General features: G+C 45.8%; 1 protein-coding gene across 6 annotated transcripts in view; it reads left to right on the top strand.

Annotated features, from left to right (window-relative positions):
* The window catches only part of EBF1 (EBF transcription factor 1), a 470411-nt gene that overhangs the window by 303817 nt on the left and 141792 nt on the right, over nucleotides 1–24802 (top strand). For 4 of the 6 annotated variants that reach the window (XM_075541903.1, XM_075541902.1, XM_075541906.1 and 1 more), the window contains exon 8: nucleotides 12504–12645. In XM_075541903.1, coding sequence (XP_075398018.1) covers nucleotides 12504–12645 — 142 coding nt within the window. The remainder of the gene's footprint in view (nucleotides 1–12503; nucleotides 12646–24802) is intronic. The other 2 variants (XM_075541905.1, XM_075541904.1) reach the window with 1 other exon arrangement.

The raw sequence follows: 24802 nt of genomic DNA, 5'->3' as shown, positions 1-24802 counted from the left end.
GAGAATCTGGTTGCTTCCATTCGGCTAGCTGAAGGGCATCGGACACCAAAGGAGGCAAACAGACTTCTTAGCACCTAAGGTGGAAGTGATTATTGTCCAGTCTGCTCACCTTCCATTGGCTAGAGGACGATCATACACTGGATCCAAACCTAGGGGAACCTGCAAATGGAGGCAGAGGAGAGTATGTATTTATGGTGAACAACTGGGCTGCAGTCTGGAAGGTTGGCAGTTCAAAACCACCAGCCGCTCCTCGGGAGAAAGACAGGGCTTCCTATTCCCATAAACAGTTATGGTCTCAGAAACTCATAGGAGCAGTTCTGTCCTGTCTTATAGGGTCACTATGAGTCAGATCCACTCGGTGGCAGTGCGTTTTGAGAGCTGCAATTAAGTCACATCGCTGTCCAGAGGATCCCTCGTGTGTTACAGAGTAGGACTCCTCCATGGGATTGTGTTGACTGTCGTCTTTATGGGCGTACCTTGCCAGTCCTTTCTTTGGCAAAGCCTCTGGCTGAGTTTACACAACCAGACGTATTTACTAACCAAGTTTTGGGTAGTCCATGAGCACAAGCTAGTTGTCCTACAATAAAGAGCTGTAAAATGGAACGAATACCTGCTGTTAAAAGGGCAGTTATTGCTATAAAGACAATCAAGAAGACTGTTAGGAGAGATAATAACAGCATGGATCAGGGGACATGAACCTATATTCAGGTAGGTGATCGGGCTCACAGCTAAAATTTCAGAATCAAGAAAACAGCACGTACAAAGCTCAGTTTTTTTCCTGCTTATCTGAGGAGATACACAGTCATCTTTCAGAGGCTACTCATTTGGAATGGGAGAGAGAGGATCTGAGAAAAACTATCAGGCTCCCCCTCTACTACCATTAAGTCTATTGTAGTTCATAGTAACATTATAAGGCATAGTAGAACTAGAAAACATAAGTAGAAGCATAATTACAACTATCAATAGAGCCATAGAATTTCTGAGCCTGGACATCTTAATGGGAACATGTAGCCTCATCTTTCACCCATGAGTCACCTGGTGAGTTTGAACCACTGACTTTGTAGATGGTAGCACATAATCCAGCACTTAACCCACGTAGACATCAAGACTTCTTTTAACCACCAGATTCTCAAAACAAAACAGAAAACAGAAACAAAACCTAACTAAAACTCACTGCCGCCAAGTCCATTCCAACTCCCAGTAACCCTGTAATGCAGAAAAGACCCTCCCCCTGTGGAGTTAAGATCCTAAATCTTTAGGGGAGCCGAAACCTCATCCTTCTTCAGTGGAGCTGCTGGTGGTTTCGAACTGGTGACCTTAGGCTAGCAGCCCAAAGCATCACCCACTATGCCACCAGGGCTCCGAATTCCCACCAAAATATGTGGGAATATTTGGCACGTGTTTGTTTTAATGATGATAGAGGAAGGGATATCCGAGAACACACCTGCCTTTTAGAGTGAAGTCGATACGTCTTGTCAAAGCCACGTTATTTATTGAAAATTCCACAGCGAATCTCCATCAATCTGGAACAGGATGTGATTAGAAGATTCTTAAAACACGTGCCCAGTCCCTGCACTTTCAATCTGCTTTTAAAGGCACTTAAATAAAGAAGGAAATAGTCTCATCCCTTTTATCTTTCTTCAACCATCCCCCAGCCCCGTCTTGGATGTACTTATGTTGTTTTGACAAACAGCACATCTCGCAATTAAATTCTTTACCAACAGAATGCTGGGGGCCCCGGCTGCGATCACTCTCTACATACAGAATAATTTCAAGATGTGCCTGCTGATTAATTATCCTGAAAGCAGCTCTAATGATAGTTTCAAAACACAGGATTAATTCATGTAACATGGTAAATACAAATAACATGGTAGATTCTCAACCTGATATATTAATCCATTATGGCTTATTGGGCAAATATGTCTCTTGGCATAAGCCTTTGGAGAAATATGTGTCACTCACAGGGGGTCCTCTGGAAGGGAAATGGATGGGTAGAGGCCCTGTACTGAAGGCAGGTCAATTTCTGTGTAGGATGGTTGTCTTGCAAGAAGCTGTACAATGCTGTAACGGACAGCGGGAAAGGTGTGAGGTGGTTAGCCATTGCCAGAGGCCGTTGGTTTCCGCGGAGGTCCTTAGCGGCTGGGATGCTTCCACTAAAGTGTTCCTTTTGTTCTGCCCCTTCACAGCCGCAGTGCAGAGTGCTCTTGCTGTCCGCATTGTACTAAGCACCCAGCATGCGCAATTGCACTTTTTTCTACTGCTCTTTCCCACCTTCACTTGCTTCTGACCAAGCCCACGGGAATCCCTTCACTTTCTTTCTGAGGGGGCTTTGAAAAGTTCCTGGGAAAATTCTGTTATCTTTTTCTTTTTAAATCATTTTATGGGGGCTCGTACAATTCTTATCACAATCCATCCATCCATCCATCCATCCATCCATCCATCCATCCATCCATCCATCCATCCATCCATTGTGTCAAGCACATTTGTACATTTGTTGCCCTCATCATTCTCAAACCATTTTCTGTTATCTTTTTTCATTCCATTTTCCCACTAACTTTTTGAAGCCTCTTCTCATATGTCTCTTTCCTGATTACACTTAAGCTCATTCTTGCCTCATACTTTTCCCACTTGGTAAGCTGTCTGCTTGGGAAACTCTCCTCTTGAATCAATAAATGCCTGGATATTTATGACTCAGATTTCCGCTAAAATGTCACCTCCTCAGACAGTCATTAACTTCTCAAGTCCCTACCCGAGCATCACTACCCCCGCCCCCATTTTATTTTCTTCTTTGAATTTAAGACCATCTGAAATGATATTTTACTGCTTACATCTTTGCTATCTGGGCCCTTCTACCCCATCCTCCATGGGGTGGGGGTGGGGTGTTACTTTCTGTATCTCGCTCATGGTTGTTTTCCCAGTGTATCAAATGATGTTTGGCCAAGTAGGTTCACAACTCACATCTGTGGTTTAGTGACTTGTCACAGGTCACAAACTTGAAAGTGATAGAGCTGGGGGTTCAGACTGAGGACTGTGGACCTGAGATCCAAGCTCTTGACCAAGATACCAAGATGTTGTTTGCTCCCACATCCATGTCGATGTCCACCTCCCTCCATGGTACAGAGCATGCATGGTGACTGTACTTCGTTCGGCTCATAGCTGCTTAGCATGGCCATGAGAACACATAAGCAGAGGGCACTAGTTGAATGCCAAGGTCATCACCATGAGCTGTAGAGGTGTTCCCATCAACAGAGGAAGGAAGCAGGTTTAGATTACTGATGGGCTTTTATGTCCAGACTGTATCACAATTCAGGAGATAGAAGTTGAGCTTAATCCTCAATGGTCTAAATTAGTGGGAATCACATTGACGGCACACAGCAACCACACTGATAGCTGAGAACTCAGGAATATATGCTATTGTATTGTTGTGGAAACAAAATATTATAAGACAGGTTGTTTTTTAGCTTTAAAATGCAGGTCAGATTCACTCTTTTTTAACCTGACAGTTTTATTGTGTTACATCACTTAGGCCCATTTGTCTCCATCATTTTTCAACCCCACATTTTATTTATTTAATATAATCATCACAAGGGTGCAAATGGAAACTTAATTTAAAAAACAAACAAAGCAGAAATGACACCACAGCTTAAGAGTTTACACAGAAATCAAGGGGGCAGGGCCGGGGAAGGACAGACATCTATGGAACAGAAGACAACACAAGGACAGGGAGGGCCAGGCTCTTGGTTGGACACTTGCTTTGAGTTAGTTGGTTTCCTGCAGGTATTTCTTAGAGGTTGTGGGGTTTTCCCAGAGTCTGGCAGTGCGTATGTTCAAAGGGCTGTCGATGTTGGGCTCTCCCAGCAGGCTCTGGATGGAGAAGAAAGTAGTCCTGATGTCATACAGGGAAGACCACTTGTCCTTCAGGATGTCCAGGCAGATGTTACCCTGAGTGTCCACGTTGGGGTGGTACAGGGGGTGAGGAACTTCACTGTGGGCGCATTGTCAGGGGAGCCACTAGGGAACTCCAAGGAGAGCTTACCCCTCAGGTCTTCATAGACTGCACCAGCTGCTCCGTGGATGGTCACTACTCACTTGAAAAGGTCATCTGATTCCGGGAAGGCAGAGGTTCCTTTGTCGCCAGACATCATGAGGGTCATCAGCTCCTGTTGGAGCCTCTTGCCCACTGAACCCTGGCTGTGCCTCCACTGGGCTCGGCCCCTTTTTGGGCAGCTAGAACGCTGGCCGTGGCTCAGTTGTGGTTTGGGGAGACCATTGGCTCAGTGCTGCCAGGCAGGATCTCAGAAGACTGGCCTGCAACTGCAGGGTTGGCTCCACCATTTTTAATGAATTATTTGGATCTTTAAACCACATACCCCAAACTAAACCAAACCCATTGTCATAAAGTTGATCCCAACTCATAGCCGCACTATATAAGGTTTCTGGGGCTGTAAGGGTTTCCAAGAGCAGCTAGCAGCTAGCCTCATGGAGAGGATGGCAGATTTGAACTACCAACTTTCCGGTTACCAGGACAACATTAAACTGATGGCCTTGGTATAAACTAACAAATCAGGTTTAGGTAATATCCCATTTTACATAATTAAAGCCTAATTTAAAAGACCATGTCAATGAGGAGTTGAAGTTAATGCAGATCACTTATATGTAATTGATACATACAATTATAGTCACTCAGTCACAGAAAACAGGTTTATACTTAACTAGGGCTGTTTATTGAGAAGATAGAAACTGTGGTTAGACAGCCTGGGTGAGGAATTTGGACACTTTTCTTCAGACTTGCCTCTACTGCTGATTTGTCCTATGACCTAGAGGAAGTTTGTACATCTCTTGGATCGCTGTTCTAAGCTGTGGAAGGATGTGTTGGAAAATGTGCAATGTCATAACCACTAAAGACTTCTTTCATTATTTCTCCCACGAACTTCATATGATGAAATATTTTTCAACCTAATTGCATCTATTGAGTAAAAATTGTGTTCTCCATTGTAAAATAATTCACAGCCACTTCAAACAGCCAGTCAGAGTTTCTAATGTGCACGAGGATAACCAGTGTTTCCACATAGGGTTGATATGGTCCCTGGCAAAGGAAAGTTACTCAACATTTTAGTATGTAGCCTTATTCTGGATGAATTTATGACTGTCTCTGCAACGTCCCCCATTACTGCATGTGAACACCCCTCACTGGAAGCCACTAGATTGGCTCATCTCTTGGGTCTCTTGTGATTCTAACTTTCCACGAGTCTGTAGGAAAGTTTTCCACTAGACAAGTAGGGCAGAGAGTCAAGGTGGTGTGGAGTTCAGGCTAGTCCGATCAATGCCTCTTACTACTTAAGTGGGATCTGTTTAAATTGAAGTAATTGTTGATTTGTGTATATTTATTAAAAAAGAGAAATATCACCTACCCTTTACCTAGTTTACCTAGTTTCCCCTAATGTTAAAATTTGTCAAAACTATGGTGCAATATTTTATCTAGGATATAGACATTGATCCAATCTACCTATCTTATTCAAATTCTCCAAGCTTTATTTGTACTCGTGTGTTTGTGTGTGTGTTCCCCATGGTACTGTTGGGCGAAGTGTTGGATGACTAACCACAAGTTCAGCCATTCAGAACCATCAGCCTCAGGGTGGGCAACATTGGGGCTGTTTGCTCCCTTAATGATTTCCAGCCACAAAAGACCTATAGAAGATGACTGTGAGTTGGAATCAGCTTCATGGCATTGGTTGGTTGGCTTGGTTAGGTAATAATATGTATTTGTTACCACAGTCAGGACTCTAAGCTGATAGATTCCCACAAAGCCCCCTCATGCTGCCACATGGAGCTCCGTGCCCTCTTGCTTCTACCCCTCACTGGGTCCTTACCCCTGGAGGCACTCATTCACTCTACTTTCCCAAAATTTTGTTGTTTGAAAGATACTAAATGAATGGAATCATCCCGTACATATTATTTTGGGGTTGCCCTTTCAGAATCAGCACAATCTCTGGCGATCCCTCTAGTTTGCTACCTATACTTAAACATGCTCAACATACTTGATACGTAACAACCATAGCACCCATACCTTTGAGTGAACTCAATCTCATGGGGACCCAAGGGGTCCATCAGAGCAGACCTGGGCTCCACAGGGTTTCCAGTGGCTGATGTTTGAGAAGTAGGTGACCAGGCTTTTCTTTGGAAGCATGGTGAGTAGATTTGAACTTCGTACCTATTGAGGAATGTTAATAGTTTGTATTACCTAGGGAGTCCTAGATGTACTAGTAAGTTCCTTTTAATTGCTAAATAATATTCTAGTCTATGCTGCTCCAAGGCTTTTTATTTCATGTACTTCCAGCTGGTGCTTTAAATACCTTATAATCAGGGTCCCCAAATAATTGCAAAACTAGAGCAAGCTAAAACAGAGGTGAGGAGGACATGCAACAGACTCCCCGCAGCCCCAGTTTCCTCATACTGAGTTTACTCTACTCTGTTAGCACTGAAAATCAGACTCTGTCACCCCAACTCACCAACATAGTCACTTAAAGTTAAGTTGCTGGAGTGGTTATTTTGCGGGGGCAGGGAAATAACTTGCTGCCCAAATATTCTAAATCTGAGCATTAAATATAATCCTAGGATCCAATCTTTGCCTCGACTCCGTGTTTGTTATAAGAATGCTTCAAGATAGAGATTTCAGCCCTTGGGGTTTTTTTTGGTCACAACCCCCTTCTTCACACGAGCTTCTACTTTTGTTAATGTCATCTTCCACTCAGGCTTGACGTTAGTTGCTTGTGTCTTTTTAAAAATCTGCTCATGAGACAGAGGCTATGCTTCATGAATCTCGGATAATGTCATTGAGACACACAAGGTCTCCTGCCTAGCGTGAAGGGAGGAGGGACAGCAGGAAGGACTCGCCAAGAACAAGCTCCCCGAGAGCGCCCCACGAAGGCCAACGTGGGGGAAAGTAAACGGAATTGATAACATGTCCAACTTACAGATGGTTTTCACTGCACCGAGCTTTCACTTAGTTTCACGCCTAGACTATGGCAGACTAACATGCAGAGAAGTTCTAGAAAACGATGCCAATCCACAGGACACCGGAATTGTATAAGCCGTTCATTGTTGGCTTAAAAAAAGCAGTGGGCCAATAGGAAGCAATTTCTTTATCCTTTTATTTTTAATGACCATTCATGCTAGGTCCTCCTTCTGGGAATTAAGATGCTTTAGACAATCACTTGTGAACATTTTGTTTGGCGTCACCAAGAAGACAACCACGACTTTGCCACCTCTGTTAGCATTATATTGAGGCTAGCCAACTTCAACCGCGTAGGCCTCACAGCGGTCTCCTGAGTTATTACGTACTCTGATTATGTCCATCCGAGAGTCAGGGACACTGGGGCGTAGAGAGGTTATCAGTGCGACCACTTGCTGCTGAATTGACTCAGGGAAAACCCGTGTGTGTAAGCACAGAGAGATGTTTCCTAGGGCTTTGGTTGGCTGCTTTTCCAAAGGTAGATTGCTGGCTTTTCTTTCAAAGTACCTCTAAGTGGACGTAAACTTTCAACTTTCCAGTTAGGGAAAAACGCGAGAATTAGCTGTTGGCCACCACTCAGGGACACCAGAGAGGTTAAGTCGCTCTGCCCCAAAGCACATCAACTAGTGTCACATTCTTTCCCATGCTAACGCGGGGCTGTGGTGGTCACAAGAATGACCCCCGAATGGATAAATCAAAGAAGCCTGGTTCAAATCCATGGAGGTGAAGCAAGGACTCTCTCCAATCCAGAGGCAGCTACAGATTTCTCTTCTGCCTGTCTCATCCCTCCACCCAGATAAAGACAGGAGTAGAGGGCCCAGCCAGAAGGTCTCATGGAATATATTATGGGATCCGCCAGGCAGAAAGTCTTATTGCTATGCCCCAAATGAAACCCCCCCCAATAGAAATGGGATCCTAGGAAATGTAGTGATAAAAATGCACATGCACACAGTCCTAAACATCCCCACCGAGCTAATATTTATTCCAGGAGCTACAAACTAGGATAGCCTCCTCAAATTGCCATAATTTATTCCACAACCTTTCTAGAGCACTCTGAAGCTGCGAGAATGTTCTACATAAGCTCAGTTCCTTGCGGCAACTGAATATCCAGAATGTGGTACTGAGATGAAGGAAGAGAATTAAAAAAAAAAATTTCATTTCAGTTCATTAAAATGCACCTTTACATAGTCACACGTATGGCTACTGTAGTAGACAATGCTGTTCTAGAGTGCCAAGCTCCGAGACAGCCAATATCATCCGATTATGAACATGCCTGTCATGTGCACTCCCTCCTTTTCTGGGTAGGAGAGTGAAGAGGCAGACCAGAAGAGTTGGGGTGCTTGAGTCAAAATATAAAACCATGCTCTATGTTTATCTGTCCCAAATTCCAACTGTGTTTTGTTGACAAAATTTGGGAAAGGTGAGTTGCTGGCAGGCGAGGCTGTCCCTTGGCATGCATGAATGTGTCAGCACCTCATTAATCTTGCAGTAGACTGCAAAGACCCTTCTCCCTCCCACCATGGGCCGATTTTTTAAAGGACACTTCAGTATTCCCTTTGTATCTTAGAGTTAGATTCCCCCCGCCCCTTTTAATTTATAAGCTGCTCTGTGACTTGATTTCAACATGCATTTTATTTAGTATAGCCTGGTTAATTCCAGTTTGGAATGGGATGACTTATTTGGGGTAAGGAGAGGCATTATGCTAGGAGTGTCCAAGTAACACACCAGCTGCCATCCAATTGACCGACTTCTGGCGGCCGCGGTGTGTTTCAAGGCAGAACTGTGTTCCATAGGGATTTTTTGGGGGGCGGGTGGGAGAGGGGAGACTGCCAGGCCTATACCTTTCAGCCTTTTGGTTAACATCCAAATGTGTCAAATGCATAACTTGGGGACTCTTTGGGGACTGTACTAGGGTAAGTCACAAACTACTTTTAATCATAGCAACCTTTATTCAACAAAAATCTGAAAAGATGAAGCTATTGTTTCTTGGCATAGCCTCCATCTAGGGCTACACACTTGTGAAGGTGGCATTTCCGTCTCTCTAACTTTTCCCAGTGGCGCCCTGGCGACACTGCCCAGTAGGCTTTGGGCTGCTCATCAAAGGCTGGTGGTCCCTGGGGGAAGAGGAGGTTTTCTGCTCCTGTAAAGATGGACAGCCTCAGAAACCCGGAGAGAGTCACGGTGGGTTGGAATCAGCCCAGGGCAGTGGGTGGAGGTAGGCATCATTTTCCAAAGAATTCTGCATTCTTTTTTCCATTTGCAACATGTCTGCATGGTAAATTGGGCATCCTCAAAGACCTCAAATGGGGTTTTCATTCTCAATGTTCCTTGAGTTTGGGGAATGACATGAAGTCTGAAGGGACAAAGTCAGGATGACGTAAGGTATCCCGATGAAATTTTCCCAGGACAACTTGCTATCCCTGAAGAGTAAGCAGGTAACAGCAAGGAGGCGGGGCACAACTTTCCTGGCCATTTCTTACAATGTAGTTTTCAAATTTTAAAATTTATTCATAACAAAGTTGAATTGTTGTGTCCTTTGGGGTGGGGGGTGGGGCGACCAAGATGGCCCTTTGGAATATCAAAAAACCGTTGCCATAACCTTCTGAGCTGTCTCTTCAACCTTCTTGATAAACCAGTCTTTCAGGTGGGGCACCATTCCTCTCGGTTTGTTGCAGTCTCCATGATTTGGGAAGATGTCTACTTGAATTTTGGTAAAAATTTGATATTAGCCCTGATCTCAAAATCATTTTTATCCTCTGCACAGAAAACATCCTATTTTTTTTTTAAAGACCTCTAACAAGCTGAAGACAAGTGTATTACTGAGCAGGCTGGCCTGCTGCCGTCCACTGATCACAGAGACATGTTGAAGCATGCTTTATGTAGGAAAAAAGGCCGTGCATGTGGGACCTGGAACCCCACTAACCAGGTTCTTTGATGCATCTTCCTGTTAGGTGTTTAGTTTCTAGAAATTGGGGGAATAATATTGTCTAGTATTATGAATTCTCAGGTTTTGATCCGTCTTTCAATTAAATGAGTCTATCATACATGTGACTGGGATTCTTCTCTTGTCAAAAAAGAAAATGAACGCATGGAGTGTAGTTCTGTTTCCTTGAACCATTTTTGACATTTTTGTTCAATGCAGATATTAGATGGCAATGTCTTTTACAGAGACCATTTTAAGCTGTGAGAGCCTGCTACGCTGTGTCTTACAGGTGCATGGTGAATTGACATCGCTTAAAAAAAACCCCTTTTTTTTGAAAGACAGGCGTCTAGAATAACCACTCTCTGTATTTCCTGACACTGAGACAGATACGGTCTGGGACTCCTTTTATGGTTTCTTCAACTAACGTCTCCAGTGACCGCTCAATTGTGGTCTCGTCGTAAATCAAAATTTCTTTGAAAGATTCAGTGCTGTTATATAATTATAAATATTCTACAAAGTCATCTCCCTCACTTAAAAGAGCAGCTAGTTTCAGTTTCCTTCCATCATAGGGATTCTGCCGTTGCACATAATAATTTGTGAAAAATAAAGAATAGGCAATTTTCTTTTCCCCCTCCCTTCTCCCCTCCTCCATCTCCTCCTCCCGCTTCTTTTAAATTAACCTACAATTGATGAGGCATACAAATCAGCTCCAGGCTGTGTGAGACCTGGTTGGTCAATCGTGAATGGAGAGAAAAACCACTTAGCAAAGTGCCATTTCGAACTTTCCTCTCCTCGGGGGAATGACTTGTTCTAACTGGGATTTGGGGCTTCCAAGTGGCTAAAGAGATTACTCCGGGTCCCCAAATGGACTCTGTCGCCATCGTTTACTTTGCATTTCAATAAATTAGATTTTAAAAGGAAAACAGCTTCGCAAACCATATTGTGATCATGGTAGACAATGAATGGGTCTGAGGGATGGAATTCACCATACTTTTGAGGATGCATTTGGGTCAAAGAGAGGGAGGTCAGACCACTTTGAAGTTTGGCTCCTGTGGGTCTGGTTGGGGGGTGGTCTCTGAAGAAGTGTATGTTTCCCAACAGGAAGAGGCCAAAGCCCAGAACTTTCCCTTGCCCAATAAGATGAGGAAAGGCAGCATTGCACAAGCGTGGAAGAGCTGGTGCCCCCTTTGGCCAACTTGGAGAAAAGGCGCCCTTGGAGGCTAAGGCCTCAGCATGTGCCAATCCTTGTAAAGCATCCCACCTCTTCAGGGCTAATGCCTCTCAAAACCGAGAACAATTAAAGCGAGAATCTTTCCAAGCAACGAGGGAATTGAGCAAAATAAATCAGAAATCCTCAGCCTTGGCTCTGGAGGTTCGCCTCATTATGAGAGCAGATCTATTAGCCCTCCTGCCATTGTCTTTCATTTCTCAAGTGAGGTGATTCTAATTAAATTAATCTGCATGTCAATCTATCAGTGATCAATCAAAGAGCCCGAGGTCCCCCCTATACTGCAGGGTGCTTGTGGCTGACAGGGGCTGATAATGGAGGAAGAAATAAACTGTGGAGCAAAGTTAATTAGTCAACATAATAGGTGGATTAAACAGAAGCTGGCTGATTGCTGTTTCCCGTGTCAAAGCATGCGGTAGGAGCTGAAGCTGCAATTACAGACAGTTATTATATTTGGTTGTAAGAGGTCGCATGAATAAACAGATCTCTGTGGGTTCAGTTTTAATGCCCTTCCCCATTTCATATAAGGAGAAGTGGAGGTCATTTATTCTCCTTGTTTTCCTCAAAGTTCTCGGAGCCAACCCCGTTGCCTGCGTCGCTTCTGGTAACCCAGGCTTGGAGTCGGCTGCCTGGGCCAGTGGCATCATTTTGGGGGGTTGGCTTTGAAACGTAGATCGAAGCCACTTCAAGCAGGGAGTTTTCTAGTCTTCTTTTGGAGGGTGGTGGTGGTCTTCGTGGTAGCGGTGAGGGGTTTTATTTTGGTTTGATTCGTCAAAGCTGAAGTAGCAGTAAGAAAGGACAAGACCCCTCAGAAAGGCACCCAAGAGAAAGCCGCGTGCCAGCTCTCCCGCAGGCTGCCTGGCATTTGCTTTCTTTATTCTCTTAACCCCAACGCAGTGTGGGGAAGGGGTGGGGGGAGGGGGAGGAGGGGGATATTTTAAAGATTCAAAAGATTTTTATTTGCATGATCAACTGTGATATCTACTTCAGTGTCTAAACTGAAGGGTAATTTAGGTGAAACACAACCACCCTTGTGTAAAAAAAATATATATATATGCTAATAAAGATCCTCTTGTTAAAATTATGGTTAACAGTGTACCTTCTGCTGTATAACTATAAACTGTGCAATTTTACTTAAAACTGCATCAAAAGCGTTCCATGCCAAAGACCCACTCATCAATAGCTTCTCTTGTTAGACTTGTACAGCATAAGCACCGGTTATTATGTGAAATAGCTATGCAATTTTCCTCAGCTCCCAGCTGTTATTTATTTAACTTGAGTTTATTACCCTCCATGCTTTTATATTAAAATGTTCATTCATTTTTCTCTTGTGTCTGCAGGTCGTGGTGTCTACCACAGTCAACGTGGATGGCCATGTCCTGGCGGTCTCTGATAACATGTTTGTGCATAACAACTCCAAGCATGGGCGGAGGGCTCGGAGGCTTGACCCCTCGGAAGGTACGCCCTCTTATCTGGAACATGGTAGGCGAATCATTTTCATTGGTTGGCATTGCTACTTTAACTATGAATGTATTTGGTTTCTTTCTTCTAACTTCACCCCCATTTTCTATTCTGTTTCAAATCCCAAATACGTTTTTTGAATAATGTTGATTTTCTCTGTGTTTACTCTTTGAAATGTGATGCTTAGTCTTTAGAGACTGGGGCATCTCTTTGAGCCCCGTGCTCTCTTACTGCACGACTGCTTCCCTAGGAGTCGGCAGACATGTTTCCTACTGGTTTAGAGAAAGAGACTGGGGCTACTCTGTCAAAGCTCTCTACCAAAAAGTAAAGTACAGTCACGTCGGGCAATCAGAAGTGTGATCCATGCTGGGAATTTACAATAACCAGTAATGTTTCATGATGAACTCCATCTTCTTTGTAATCCCGTTGTATCTCTAAAACCGTCTAATTTTACTTGGAGAGGCATTCCAAAGTCTAGCTTGGAAGTGTTTCCCAACATGAAACTAGGCCAAATGTCCCTGTTGCGTACTTTTTAGACCCCTTTCCTCATCAACACATGATAGAACCTGTTTTCTGTGGCTAGGCCTTGGCAGGGAGGAAAAATATTAGTCTTGAGATTCTTAGCACATCAGGGGTGCCCTTGAGAGAATTGGAAGAAACCAGCTAAAATTTTGAATCAAGGAAAGTGAATGGTACTCGGAGAATCCATGGGCTGGATGGAGTGCATGTCTGAATTATTCTGCGCTCCATAACTCATGTATCCATCCATCAGTCATCGATCCAACCATCCCCCTATCCATCCACCCATCCATCCATCATCCATCCATCCATCCATCCATCCATCCATCCATCCATCCATCCATCCAAGAAACAGTAACCGAAAAGCTGCTGGGTAACAATCACCATACCAGGCTTCTTCCACTGTCCTCAAATAAAAGCCTGAACCCATCTTCCCCACTGTTTTCCAGTCTGCTACATTGACACTATTATATTTAAAACATCGCCACAGAAATGACTATCTGAGTACCTGATTTTTACATGGGCCACGAGATGTTCATGATACAATTCACAAGGCAGAATTCTCCCATCTCTGCCAGCATCACAATTTAATAAATATACCGCTATCATAATTTTTTTCCCTGATTTTCTTTTTCTGTGCTTAGGAAACACACAGACTACACTTTTCATTAATTAGCCAGATGTAACACTCTTAGAAGGGATTCTTTGCCACATCCAGTTTTACAGTCTTTGTAAAGTAAACCATCATCTTCCGAAGGCTGCTTCTTTATGGCTTCATTAGTGCTGAGATGGATGGATATTACTTTTTGCAGGAGGCCATTTGAAACACCTGCTCATGATTACAATCCTAGTTCCATCTCTGTATTTAAAATTATTCTGATCCCCACTTTGCAGTAATGTTGCCTTTCTAATACCCTTGGAGTCGCTTAAGGCATTGCGTGACTGGAGGTGTTTAGGGGAAAGGAGGAAGGAAAATATAGGCAAATTCACAGCGGGCACACTTTGAAGAACACAGGCTTAAACCACGGAAGTTTGTTCTGTTTCAGCCTGTGGATGGTTGATTGCAGGGTGACCGGCGCACAGGGGTGTCCGTTGGAAGTCCCCAGTCCCTGGTTCCCATTGCACTCCAAGTGCAGACCACTTCCAGCTCCTGGCCCTGCTCTTGGAAAGTTCGAGGGGGAGCATCTGTCCTCATGCAAACCATCCTTTTCTCCCCAACCCACCAAGACCTAAAACAACCCCAACCCAAACAAAACAAGCAGCTACTAAGGTTGTCTTCAAGGATGGAGGCCAGAAGCATTATTCCACAGCATGATGGGATGGGGTGGGGGCTCTACAGTAGGTGCCAGGAAACCCAAATTCAACTCCAGTTTCACCTTTGAGCTCTTTGTGTGGCCTGAGACAAGTCACCCCACCTTTTGGGGGGCCCTGGTTTCCTTGATAAGACAAAGGTGCCAACCAACAGCTCACAGAATAATCTGTGCTCTCTGTGGGCCAGGTAATGTAAATAAGGGAAGTGGGCTGGGTGGAGACAGGGCTCCCGGCTAGTTCATGCACCGCTACCCCTGAGCCCAGCCAGCTGCTGCCAAGAGGGCAAGGAGAGCCTCGTGGGGCCCATGTTCCAGTTTGCCAGGCATTCAAAGTCTCCTCACTATCATTAGTGGGTAATGAATTACAAACTTTTAAACACTGAAGGGAAGGGGCAGGAAAATAAGAAGTATCACATAGAATCACATGCTATCCTAAGCCAACTCTTTGAGACCCCTGGCCTAATGAGTTTAAGCTTCCAGCTCCAACATTCCCCCCACCCTGAGGAGTACATATTACTATTTCAGGGGGGAGAGCATATCATTCTAAAATTTAAAGGCAGCATTGTGTTTCTCCCCCTACTTGACTGGTACACAAAGTGCCGTGCAGCTTCTTGGGGTGCGAAAAGGGCACCTTTCACTGCTTCTCTACCGCTCGCTCTCCTTGCAGAGAGGGATGGTCTGCTTCCTCCCGAGAGGGGCCTCGCTTTCCCAGAAGCCTTCACTTCTCCCCAGCAGAAGCAAAGGGTTGCCGCCACGTGCTCCTCAGCGCTGGCGCGAGCGCAGGGCTCTGCTTCTCTGCAGTCTGAATCAAGCAGCCACACGTAACCACCCACTCATTTAGACACTTCAAGCTGATACATAAATATCTACGCGTACAGGGTGACTGCTGAGCTCGTTCAGTGGGGCTGTGTGGGAGTGGGCCCAGACAGGAATGCCTGCTGATTTGGGGTTATGGTAATACTTTATCTTGCCATTGAAAAATCCTATGCTATTAGCGCCCTCTTTAAGACTTCAAGAACCGATCCCTCCACACATGCACACACACGTTCTGTCTCTTCACTCCCCCATCTCCATCTCAAACGGCTCCTGCATAGTGAGACTGAAAAAAATGTGTTCACCTTGGAGCCCCCGTTGAAGTCTTTGTTTTCCTCCATCTGGGCTTTTTACCATGTCATTTATAGGTTGCCTGGCTTATTTTGAGCTATTCTGCACACCACTATTTATACCCTGCTTGTCAGACATTGGAAGAACATTCCCTTTCAGGCTCGTCCGTGTGTATATCAGTGGGGAAAGGCCATGGTTTACACTTGGGCACCATCTCCTCTGTGTGACCCATGGACGCAAAGACCCCTGGGCACAAATAAGTGTCCTTGATTTCAAGGATGGGAGTCGACAAAGACAAATTTGGTTCGTAGAATTTTGTGTGGCCCAAGAAGGGTGCACCCCAGCATGCTCTCACCTGTGCAAATGCTCCTCCGCATCGTGTGTTTCTCCATTCATAAATATAAAGACTTTCTTCGGTTGGGTATTTATGGGTGAGTTTAGCGAGTGGAGTTGCTTCTTAAAGCAGCAGCTTTATGGCAGATGCACAGTGGGAGGAAGGCGTCTTAGTAGCACAGTCATAAACACTTGACTGCTAAAAAAGAGGACGGCAGTTCAAATCCACCAGCCAGTCCCGACGGTCTGCTTCCATAAAGAGGACAGCCTTGCAAATCCTCTGGGACAGCTCTACTCTGTCTTACAGCATCGCGGTGAGTCAGAATCAACTCTATGGTTTGGTGTGTGGGGGAGAGAGGGAGTTTCACCTCAGAAAGGAACTACTCTTGGGTCCCAGTCTTTGAAAGACACCCAGATTTGGGGCTGCTGAAACTATTGCTATGGGAGCCTGGCTGTGTGTTGGGCTGTCATCCGATAGGACTGCAGTTCAAAGCTCCAGGGGAGAAAGAAGGTACTTTCTACTCCCGTAAATCCTGCAGTCTCAGAAACACACAGGGCCAGTTCTACGCTGTCTGTCGGGTCGCTATGTGTCAGCATCCATTTGATGGCAGTGAGTTTGGTTTGGTGTTTCGGTAGTTCTCGTTGGGTTCCCATAGCTGCGATCTTCATAGACTCTTTTCTAGGCTGCAGTCTGGAAAGGGGAGTCCTGGTGGTTTAGTGGGTTATGTCTTGGGCTCCTAATCCCAGGGTTACTCGTTCGACTTTACCAATGGCTCCGCAGGAGAAAGACCAGGCTTTCTGCTCCCGGGCAGATTTAAAGCCTCGCAAACCCACGGGGGCAGTTTTACTCAGCCCTGTAGGGTCACTGTGAGTGGAAATCAACTTGACAGCACTGGGGTTGTTTCTGTTGTGAATCTTTGAGGGAGCAGCTCACTAGGTATTCCCCCCCCCCCCCCACACACACACAGAAGCAGCCCCCTCTAGCACTGGACAATTGCCTGAGCCGGGCTCTTAAAGGAGCCCAGTTGCCTATGCGCAGTAGCGGGTGACGGAAAGCTCCGGACTCTCTGCCTTGCCCCTTGTCTCCGTGTCTTTGGGGCACAGTCCTGGGGACTGTGTGTTGCTATGGTGGCTGTTCTCTGTGTTTCTGGTTGTTGTTTACTTGAATGGAAGGCCAGTTGTGGCATCAGTTTCTCGATTTTTCGCCCCCAGTGGCAAAATGCGGCGGCCTCACCATGCGAGAGTGCAGAGACCCTGTCAGCCTGCATGCGCTAACACTTTATTATCTAATGATCTAATATGCAACAAGGCAGAGTGCCGGTGCTCATCATCCTGACACAGAATGCCGGCAGAAGTGACTAAATTACTTGATGTACCATTAGCGCTAGCAGCCGTGGTGAACTCACCGCTGCATTTATGCAAATGCATGTGAATGCCCTCAGTGGCTTTGTCAGGAAGCTGGCTGACAAGCAGCTTAAATGCCTTTTTTTTTAGGGGACATTTTTTTATTTTGGCAAGCATGTGTTTTTTCCTGTTCTCCTTTCTGCTTCCCGCCCCCTCCCCTTTTTGGATCCATAGAGAATGGGTCTCCGTGGGGGGTCTCTGGGGGGAAATGAGAGGTCTAAGTATTCAGCCCCCCCTTCACCAGCCACTCAGCCTGGGGCTGAATCTCCAGGGTGCTGTGGGGTGCGTTTCATATCTAGCTGTTTCTTCTCTGTTCAGTTCTGATGTGTTTGTAAAACTCATCTGTGCTTGAAAAACTAGTGGCGCTATAAGCCAAGACTTTTTAAAATATGAACTTTTTTTTTAATGCTTGTGAGTTCTAAAGCAAGGTTCTACTTGTCTGACTCAAAAAGAAAAAAAAAAGGACTTTTTAAAGTAACTCCCCTCTTTCCCTCTTCTTTTAATGCAAAAATGGTTGAAATGTACCTTTGGGGGCTTCGGAACTGGATGAATGTCATTTCCCTTGAAAGCATTGTGAAGATTGAGAAGGGAAGTCTAACGTACCAGGATCCTCACACAGAGGTCCAGCTCGGGCTTTGCAGGGTCCCTGTTAGAGAAAGCGGAGAGACGGTGATGTCCTTGCCGAAGCAACAGCCTCAGAGGGAGCCGATTGGGTTTATGAGGCTGCCGCCACCAGTTCCTTCTGACCTTTCAGTGGGTAGTGCCCCTCTCCAGCTGTCCCTGACAATATGGTGTCATTCTTGCTCTTTAGCATTTGACCTTCTTTAATCTTTGTGCTCCGGACAGAAGCAGTTTTTGCTTCTGTGGGTTGCCCCTGGGTATCTGACCCCATTGACTCCCGGGACCCAGCCACATTGACAGGTGCTGTTTGATGGCTGTGTGGAGAGAGGTGGCTCCCGTGTGGGGATGCTACTCCTAATCACGAGTGAGCATGGAGCTGCCAAGAGAAAAGGAACCCCTCTATTCGCTCCTGCGGCCGAGGAGGCCTAAGAAGCGAGTTGTGTCTAGCAGGGGAAGGAGGATCAAGCTGTCTAGCTGGGCTCCAGCCCTGACTCTGCCTTGACCTACCTGTGTGACTCTGGGCAAGTCGCTTTGATTCTCCAGAGGTCAGCTTTTGTGTGCCGTGAAAGGGAGAGAAACGCGAGACCTCTCTACGCCTCGTTTCCAACTCCAGAAATCTCCAAACTCACTGCCATTTAGTCGATCCCGACTCATAGTGATCCTGTATAGGACATAGTAGAGCTGCCCCCTTGGGTTCCCAAGACCTTGAAATCTTTCCAGAAGGAGGCAGCCTCCCTTTCTGCTAAATCGCCTTTCAGCATGTGGTGTTCTATGGTGATGTGAACTGGAGCCATGGGCTTGTGCCTCCCTAACATACCTTTCAGGAAGTGCGTTTTGAAGAGCAGGGCGTAGGGAAACAGACACTTACTGCCTGTTTTGGATATAGCTTCTTTTTTGGATCTCTTGCCAAGGAGTAACGTACAATAAGGTACACTTTAGGCCCTCAATTCCTTCTCATTCCTTTGTACTGAGCATCCAGGGCGTGCCAGATTCGAAGTTGTGCAGTACAAGGCAGTCATGGCCCCTCTCTTCTAAATAGAGAAAACAGATATTAAACACAATTGGCCATTCATTAATTAAAGTTGTACAAGAAAGGCAAACCAGAAAGGGACGGAGATGAGTGAACATCAGGAACACCTTCTCTGAAGAAAATCACAGTTAAGCCTCAACATAAAAGGCAAACATGTTTACACCAGGCAAAGGGGACTGGAAAAAAAAAGTTTCCAGGCAGAAGGAACAGCGTGTGCAAAGGCTGCTTGGCTTAGGTGAACTCAGAGAACAAAAAGGAGACTGGCATGGCTTTTGCTGTGCCCATCAAAGGCAGGGTGCAGGAGATCACACTGGGGCGGTGGCCAAGGACCAGCTCATGCAGGTCCGTGTGGGTTGGTCAGGCTGTGGCCTCGATGGCCATTGTGAAAATGGAATGGGTCCAAGCCGAGCTTTGATGAACTCAGTTTCAATTACATGGGCTCCTAGTGTCCATGAAAGCCCAGGGCAAGATTACTTGGAGTTGGTTATAACTCTGCCCTTGCTTGCTGGACTTGAGAAGCTCCCTTCGGAATTGCTCATGGCTTGGAGCTGTCTCCTTGATGACTCTCGTTCGATCAATAGCTAGAGCATTCAATATAGTAAGAAAGTGAAACGTTTTGCAAGTTCTTTTTCCATATGGCTTTTGTCTATTGATCTGCTTCTTTTTTTCCCCCATGAGGAACTTAGAAAGAGTTGACTGATGAGCCTCTCTTGGAGTTAGGGAGACCCTTACCTTTTTCTGGTGGTTAAATTGGAGGGCCCCTGCCATAGGTGACCTATTCGACATACACTACTTGTTAGCTCCAGTAATGCTAACACTGAAGGACTGTAAATGATCTAAAAGCAATAGTGGGGAACATGCCTCTCCAGGTGGGGTTCGCCCTTCCCACCGCAAGCCATGATACAGTCACAGCTAGTTCTGGGTGAAGGGCCGGGCGAGTCTGGAGGTCTTTTAGTTCACCCCCACATTTTACAGAGAAGGCACGAAGGTCCAGAGATGGTCTATCACCTGGCTACGTTCCCAGAGTGGCTCTCAGTCGCCAGCACGTTGGCTCAGACGCACGGTGGCCTGTGTGTAACAGAACATAGGGTTTCCTGGTCCTGTGCCGTGTTTACGTGACTTCCAATCTCCCAGCACGGTACCTGGCAATGTTCTGCTGTGATCCATAAGGTTTTCACTAGATAATGTTTGGAAAAGCTCACCGGGACTTTCTTCCTAGTCCATCTTAGTCTGGAAGCTCTGCTGAAGCTTCCAGCATCATAGCAACATTGCAAGCCACCACAATCTGGCATGCCGATAGACGTTGATAGTCACATGGCTAATTCATGTAAGCATCTACTCAGTGTCTTTCACACTCGCCCAGGGCATTCTAGCCTTCAGATGTGGGCTTCATGCCTGCACCGATTCCTGGTTCCCAGGAAACACACTATGTCAGAGCACTGGAGGCCTCTCCCCAGCTGCTGCCCTTGCACTTCACATTGATCGCAGCTTGTCCCTGGTCTAACGTCTCTCCCATTCCGGACTCCATGGCTCAGAAGATGAAGGTCTCTGAAATCCCTCGTCTCTGCCCACGGATGTCCACTCCGGGTGAAAGCAGGGCATGGGTGATGCAGAGCTGCGCACACAGGTGCGTGACAGTCTCTCTGTGGCTGGTTTCCATGCAAATCCAAGCTGGGCCCACAAGGCAGGGGCATGTTGGTGAAGGATCCAGGTTAAATAGAGAAATGTCGGCCTCCTCTGTTGTTACTGAAGGCAGCACACACAGCTTAGCAGTCGATTTTCCCACTTGAAAAAGGAAGGCACACACAAGGACAGAACATGAGGGCGAAGCCTATCCAGGTGTGTCATGGCAGAGAGCACTGTGGCTTTTCCTTGAGCAGTTAGGAAGGTATCTTTTGTCTTCTCTTGAAATATAAAGAAGACGGCAAGTAGTCAAGAGAACGCCCCGGGCTGTAAGGAAAGACTGATGTTCAGTGCATCGTCCGAGTAGTTCATAAAGCAGATAGCACCAGAAATCCGAACACCGCCACCTGGAAGCCAGCACAATCTCAGCTTCGGGCAGATTAAAGAGCATGAGCAATAGGTAACTGCTAACTAAGCAGATAATCTCTGTTATCCTAATTTGAACATGACACAACCAGCAGCGTTGCTGATGCTGGAGAAGTGGTGCTCAGTGTCATGCTCGATAGCAGTGTGCCAGGCCAGGCTGCAATGCTTTCATCAGTCGACTACTACTGCTTCTGTTGTTTTGGGCTGTTACCAGCTGACATCTATAGAGCACTCACTATGGACCAACACTGAGGGGAGCATTTTATACGCACCCCTCATTCCATCACCCAGCAAAGCTGATGAGATAGAGCACTTAATGTCTTCATTTTACAGATACGAAAAACTCGAGGCCTTGAGATGGACAGTGACTCAGCTAAAGCTAGGGAACTAATTAGAATCGGGTCCCAGACTTGACCCAGGATCTGCCTACCCACGTAATGCCGTATGGTGGTAGTACCGAGAACTTGTCAGGATGCAGTGAGTTTATGGTGATGGAAACTTTGGCAGTGGTTTTTGTTGATGCTTTCTGGCCCAGTGTGTTTATTGTAACTGATAACAGCATGCTTACACATGAAAAAAACTTTGCATTGACACGTGTTGATATATGTGTGTGTGTGTGTATAGATAGATACATAGATATTTACAGCAATTACGAAAGGAATAATGAGAATCCTTGAGCTCGTGCTATGCCCAATAATAGAGTCCTATGGCTATCCCATTGCAAAGATGTAGAAACTGAGGCTAAAGCAAGAGAAAGTAACTTGCCCAGAGTTGCTGCACAAACAAGTAGTTGATCCAGGATCCAAACTCAGAGCATGCCATTCCACTGTCCTTCCTGTTACCCATTTCTTTCACACATTCTACAACAAGTCTTTTCATCTCCTATCCCATTGTCCTCTCTTGGTCTCAATACAGGTAAGGCAGTTGTGCTGGCATCTTAGCTAGTCCTTTTACAAGGTGACCCAGAGCACATCTTACAACAACAGCAGCACAGTGAAGCAGGACAGACTGAGCATCTTCACCCTGCAGCCCACTTTCTTTCAATAACCGTACCCCGCTCCCAGCTCCACATTCTAGTAATCAAATAAAGGACATGCTGCTTTTATGTGATGGCTGGGATATTGTCTATGGGACTAGAATGATAAGAAAGAGGCAGGTAGTATTTTATTTATTCACAAGGATATTGTAACTCATCTCTCTGGAAATCATTTGTTGACCATATGGGCTCTCTGGCATGTATACAAAGCCAGGAGGAAGGAAACCACAAGAAAAGAGTTAGAGCCTCTTCTGATACGGCTAGTACCTTCCTCAGGATACCAAAATGTTACTGAAACTTCTACCAAAAGTAACAGGGAAACTGATAAGGATGTACGGAGGCTATTTTCTTATATAAAAGTCCCTTGACAAACCTATCAACTATAGGGAACTGCCAGTCTTTCTTGTTTCATCTGACTTGGTAGATGAGAGAGTCACGCCTTGTTATTTCAAGAAGTGTGTGTATGTGTGTGCGTGTGCGCGCACGTGTGTGCGCGTGTGTGTGCGTGTGTGTGCGCGTGTGCGCGTGTGTGCGTGCGTGCTGCTTTATGTGTATATTTTGGGCAGAAATAGCAGAGATATCTTGAAGCCTAATTTTCTGTTTTATATTTGGTTACAAAACCAAAACCTTTCCAATTGTGCTGATTTGCCAAATGGGTTATGATAAAGCAGGGACGTCTCTATAGACAGCACAGGAGATATCTGCACCTGAGACGGCTTGCATCTAAAAAGCAGAGCGATGTGAACGCACAGGTAGACACTCCCATGTGCTGTGAGAAAACGCTCCTCAGTGTGAGATGTTTGAGACAATGGCAGGGCCTGGATGTTTTTGTTTTAACATTCTCAAGGCTAAACAAGAAGAAACAAAACAAAGTCTCATGGCTCTGTGACGTCATGTAGGAGGTACTTTAATGTCTCTTGGTGTGTTTCCTCATCAGTTTAGGGAAGGGGTTGGGGGGAGGTGGGGCTTGGTAGAGCCCTTGGCCATTTGCCATTTGAACATAGCTGGTGGGATCCAAGGGTCTCTGATCTCTGAAGAGCTGCCCACACACAGCACTGGTGAGTGGTCACCTCAAGGCCAAGGTGATGGTCACGTCACAGGACCAACTTAAGGCCATCTTACTGCCAGAAGCTTGACAATGTTTGTAGGAGGTGCGACAGGACAAAAGATGTGGTGTCCACACCACATGTATCTTAGGTAACCAACCCTCAGCAGACATCTTCTCCCTGAATTCCTCCAACTGGAGGTGAGGAGTTAGTTTTGAGACTAATGCGTTCCATGCAGTTATGTGAGATGATTTTAAGTGAAGGGGGGGAATCTTGAACACAAGTTTTTAAAAGTCATTATATGCTTCTCTTAATGCTTAAGCATTAAGGATACCAACTTATAACCTGTTAGCCATTATTGCTTAGGGCCAGCTAACTATAAAGAAAAAGTCGATCTAAGTAAAAATAACAAACCAATAATATTAAGTGAATAATAGTGTAAGTGGTACCCACATCCACTGCCATCTAGAATATTCTGACTCACAGTGATCCTGTAAAGTGTTTCCTAGGCTGTGAACCTGCATGGAAGAAGCAGACAGCCTCATCTTTCTTGTGTGGCCTGACCGGTGGATTTGGGCCTCCACAGTGCAGTTTAGCAGAACAGTGCGCGCCCCACAGCATCACCAGGACTCCATCAAGTGGCACCGAACTGAAAAACTCATGGCTGTTGAGTCAATTCTGACTCACGGTGGCCCTATTGGACAGGGTAGCCCTGCCCTGGTGAGTTTCCGAGACTGTAGCTCTTTAGGGGAGCAGACAAGTTACCTCTTTCCCCTTGGAGCGGTGGGTGCTTTCCAGCTGCTGACCCTGCAGTGAGCAGCGCAACCTCCAAGCAGAGGAGAGGGCAGAACCCTGAGTGGTGTGCGGACACCGCTGCCATGAAGGATTTCAGGATTAGGAGAAGTAAGAATTTTAAAGTCATCAGGCAACAGTGACAGACTCTAGGGAACACACACACACACACATACACACACACGTCAAATACTGCTTTCTAAACGAGGATCTTTTGACTCAGTTTACCAAGGGAATAACATTGACGTCTTAATAGGATTCGAGCAATCCCAATTTCCCCCATGTCGGCCTTTGTTTTTATTTTTTAACCAGTAGTGCCTGCCTGTCAAGGGTAACGATTAGTTTGGAAGAGAGGATCTGAGCAGAGGGAGAGACATTATTGTAATATATACAGAACCAGCTGGACACCGAGCGGCGCTGACATTGTGTTGTCAGGGGCAGGATCGCCCATCAATTTCCCAGATAGGATTTGAGTTCAAATGACAGAAAGAAGAGCAACTGTGTTCAACCTGGGGGAGGGGCAGGGTGGGCAGGAACCAGCCAGGCCTAAAGACAGGAAGTCCTGGTACCTCCGGAAGGGGGTGGCTCTGTTTTCTCATCTGGTGGCTACCCTTCCTTCTAACCTTAACATCTGTCAGCAAGATCCACCTGGGCCCTTGCTTGATGATAGCCTGCTGCAGGGGGTGGGGGTGGGGGGCACTGGTGCTAATTTTAACCCCTAGGCGAATGGAGTGCCCGCTGCTGAGACAGGATACGTACTGATCAGCCTGGGACACCACATTCCGCTTAGGAAGCCCAGCCGGAGAGTAGTGCAGATTGCTAACAAGGGCTCGAACGCTTCTCCGTGTTGAAGCAACTGCGTAGTTCCTTACCATCTGAATCACTATGATCATTTCTCAGGGGTTCGTTTGCTTACTCAGTTCTTGGTCTATTT

The sequence above is a fragment of the Tenrec ecaudatus genome, chromosome 2 (genome assembly GCF_050624435.1).
Source record: "Tenrec ecaudatus isolate mTenEca1 chromosome 2, mTenEca1.hap1, whole genome shotgun sequence".
NCBI classification, from domain to species: domain Eukaryota; kingdom Metazoa; phylum Chordata; class Mammalia; order Afrosoricida; family Tenrecidae; genus Tenrec; species Tenrec ecaudatus.
Note: the sequence above shows the minus strand (reverse complement) of the source record. Positions and strands in the feature narration are given on the sequence as shown.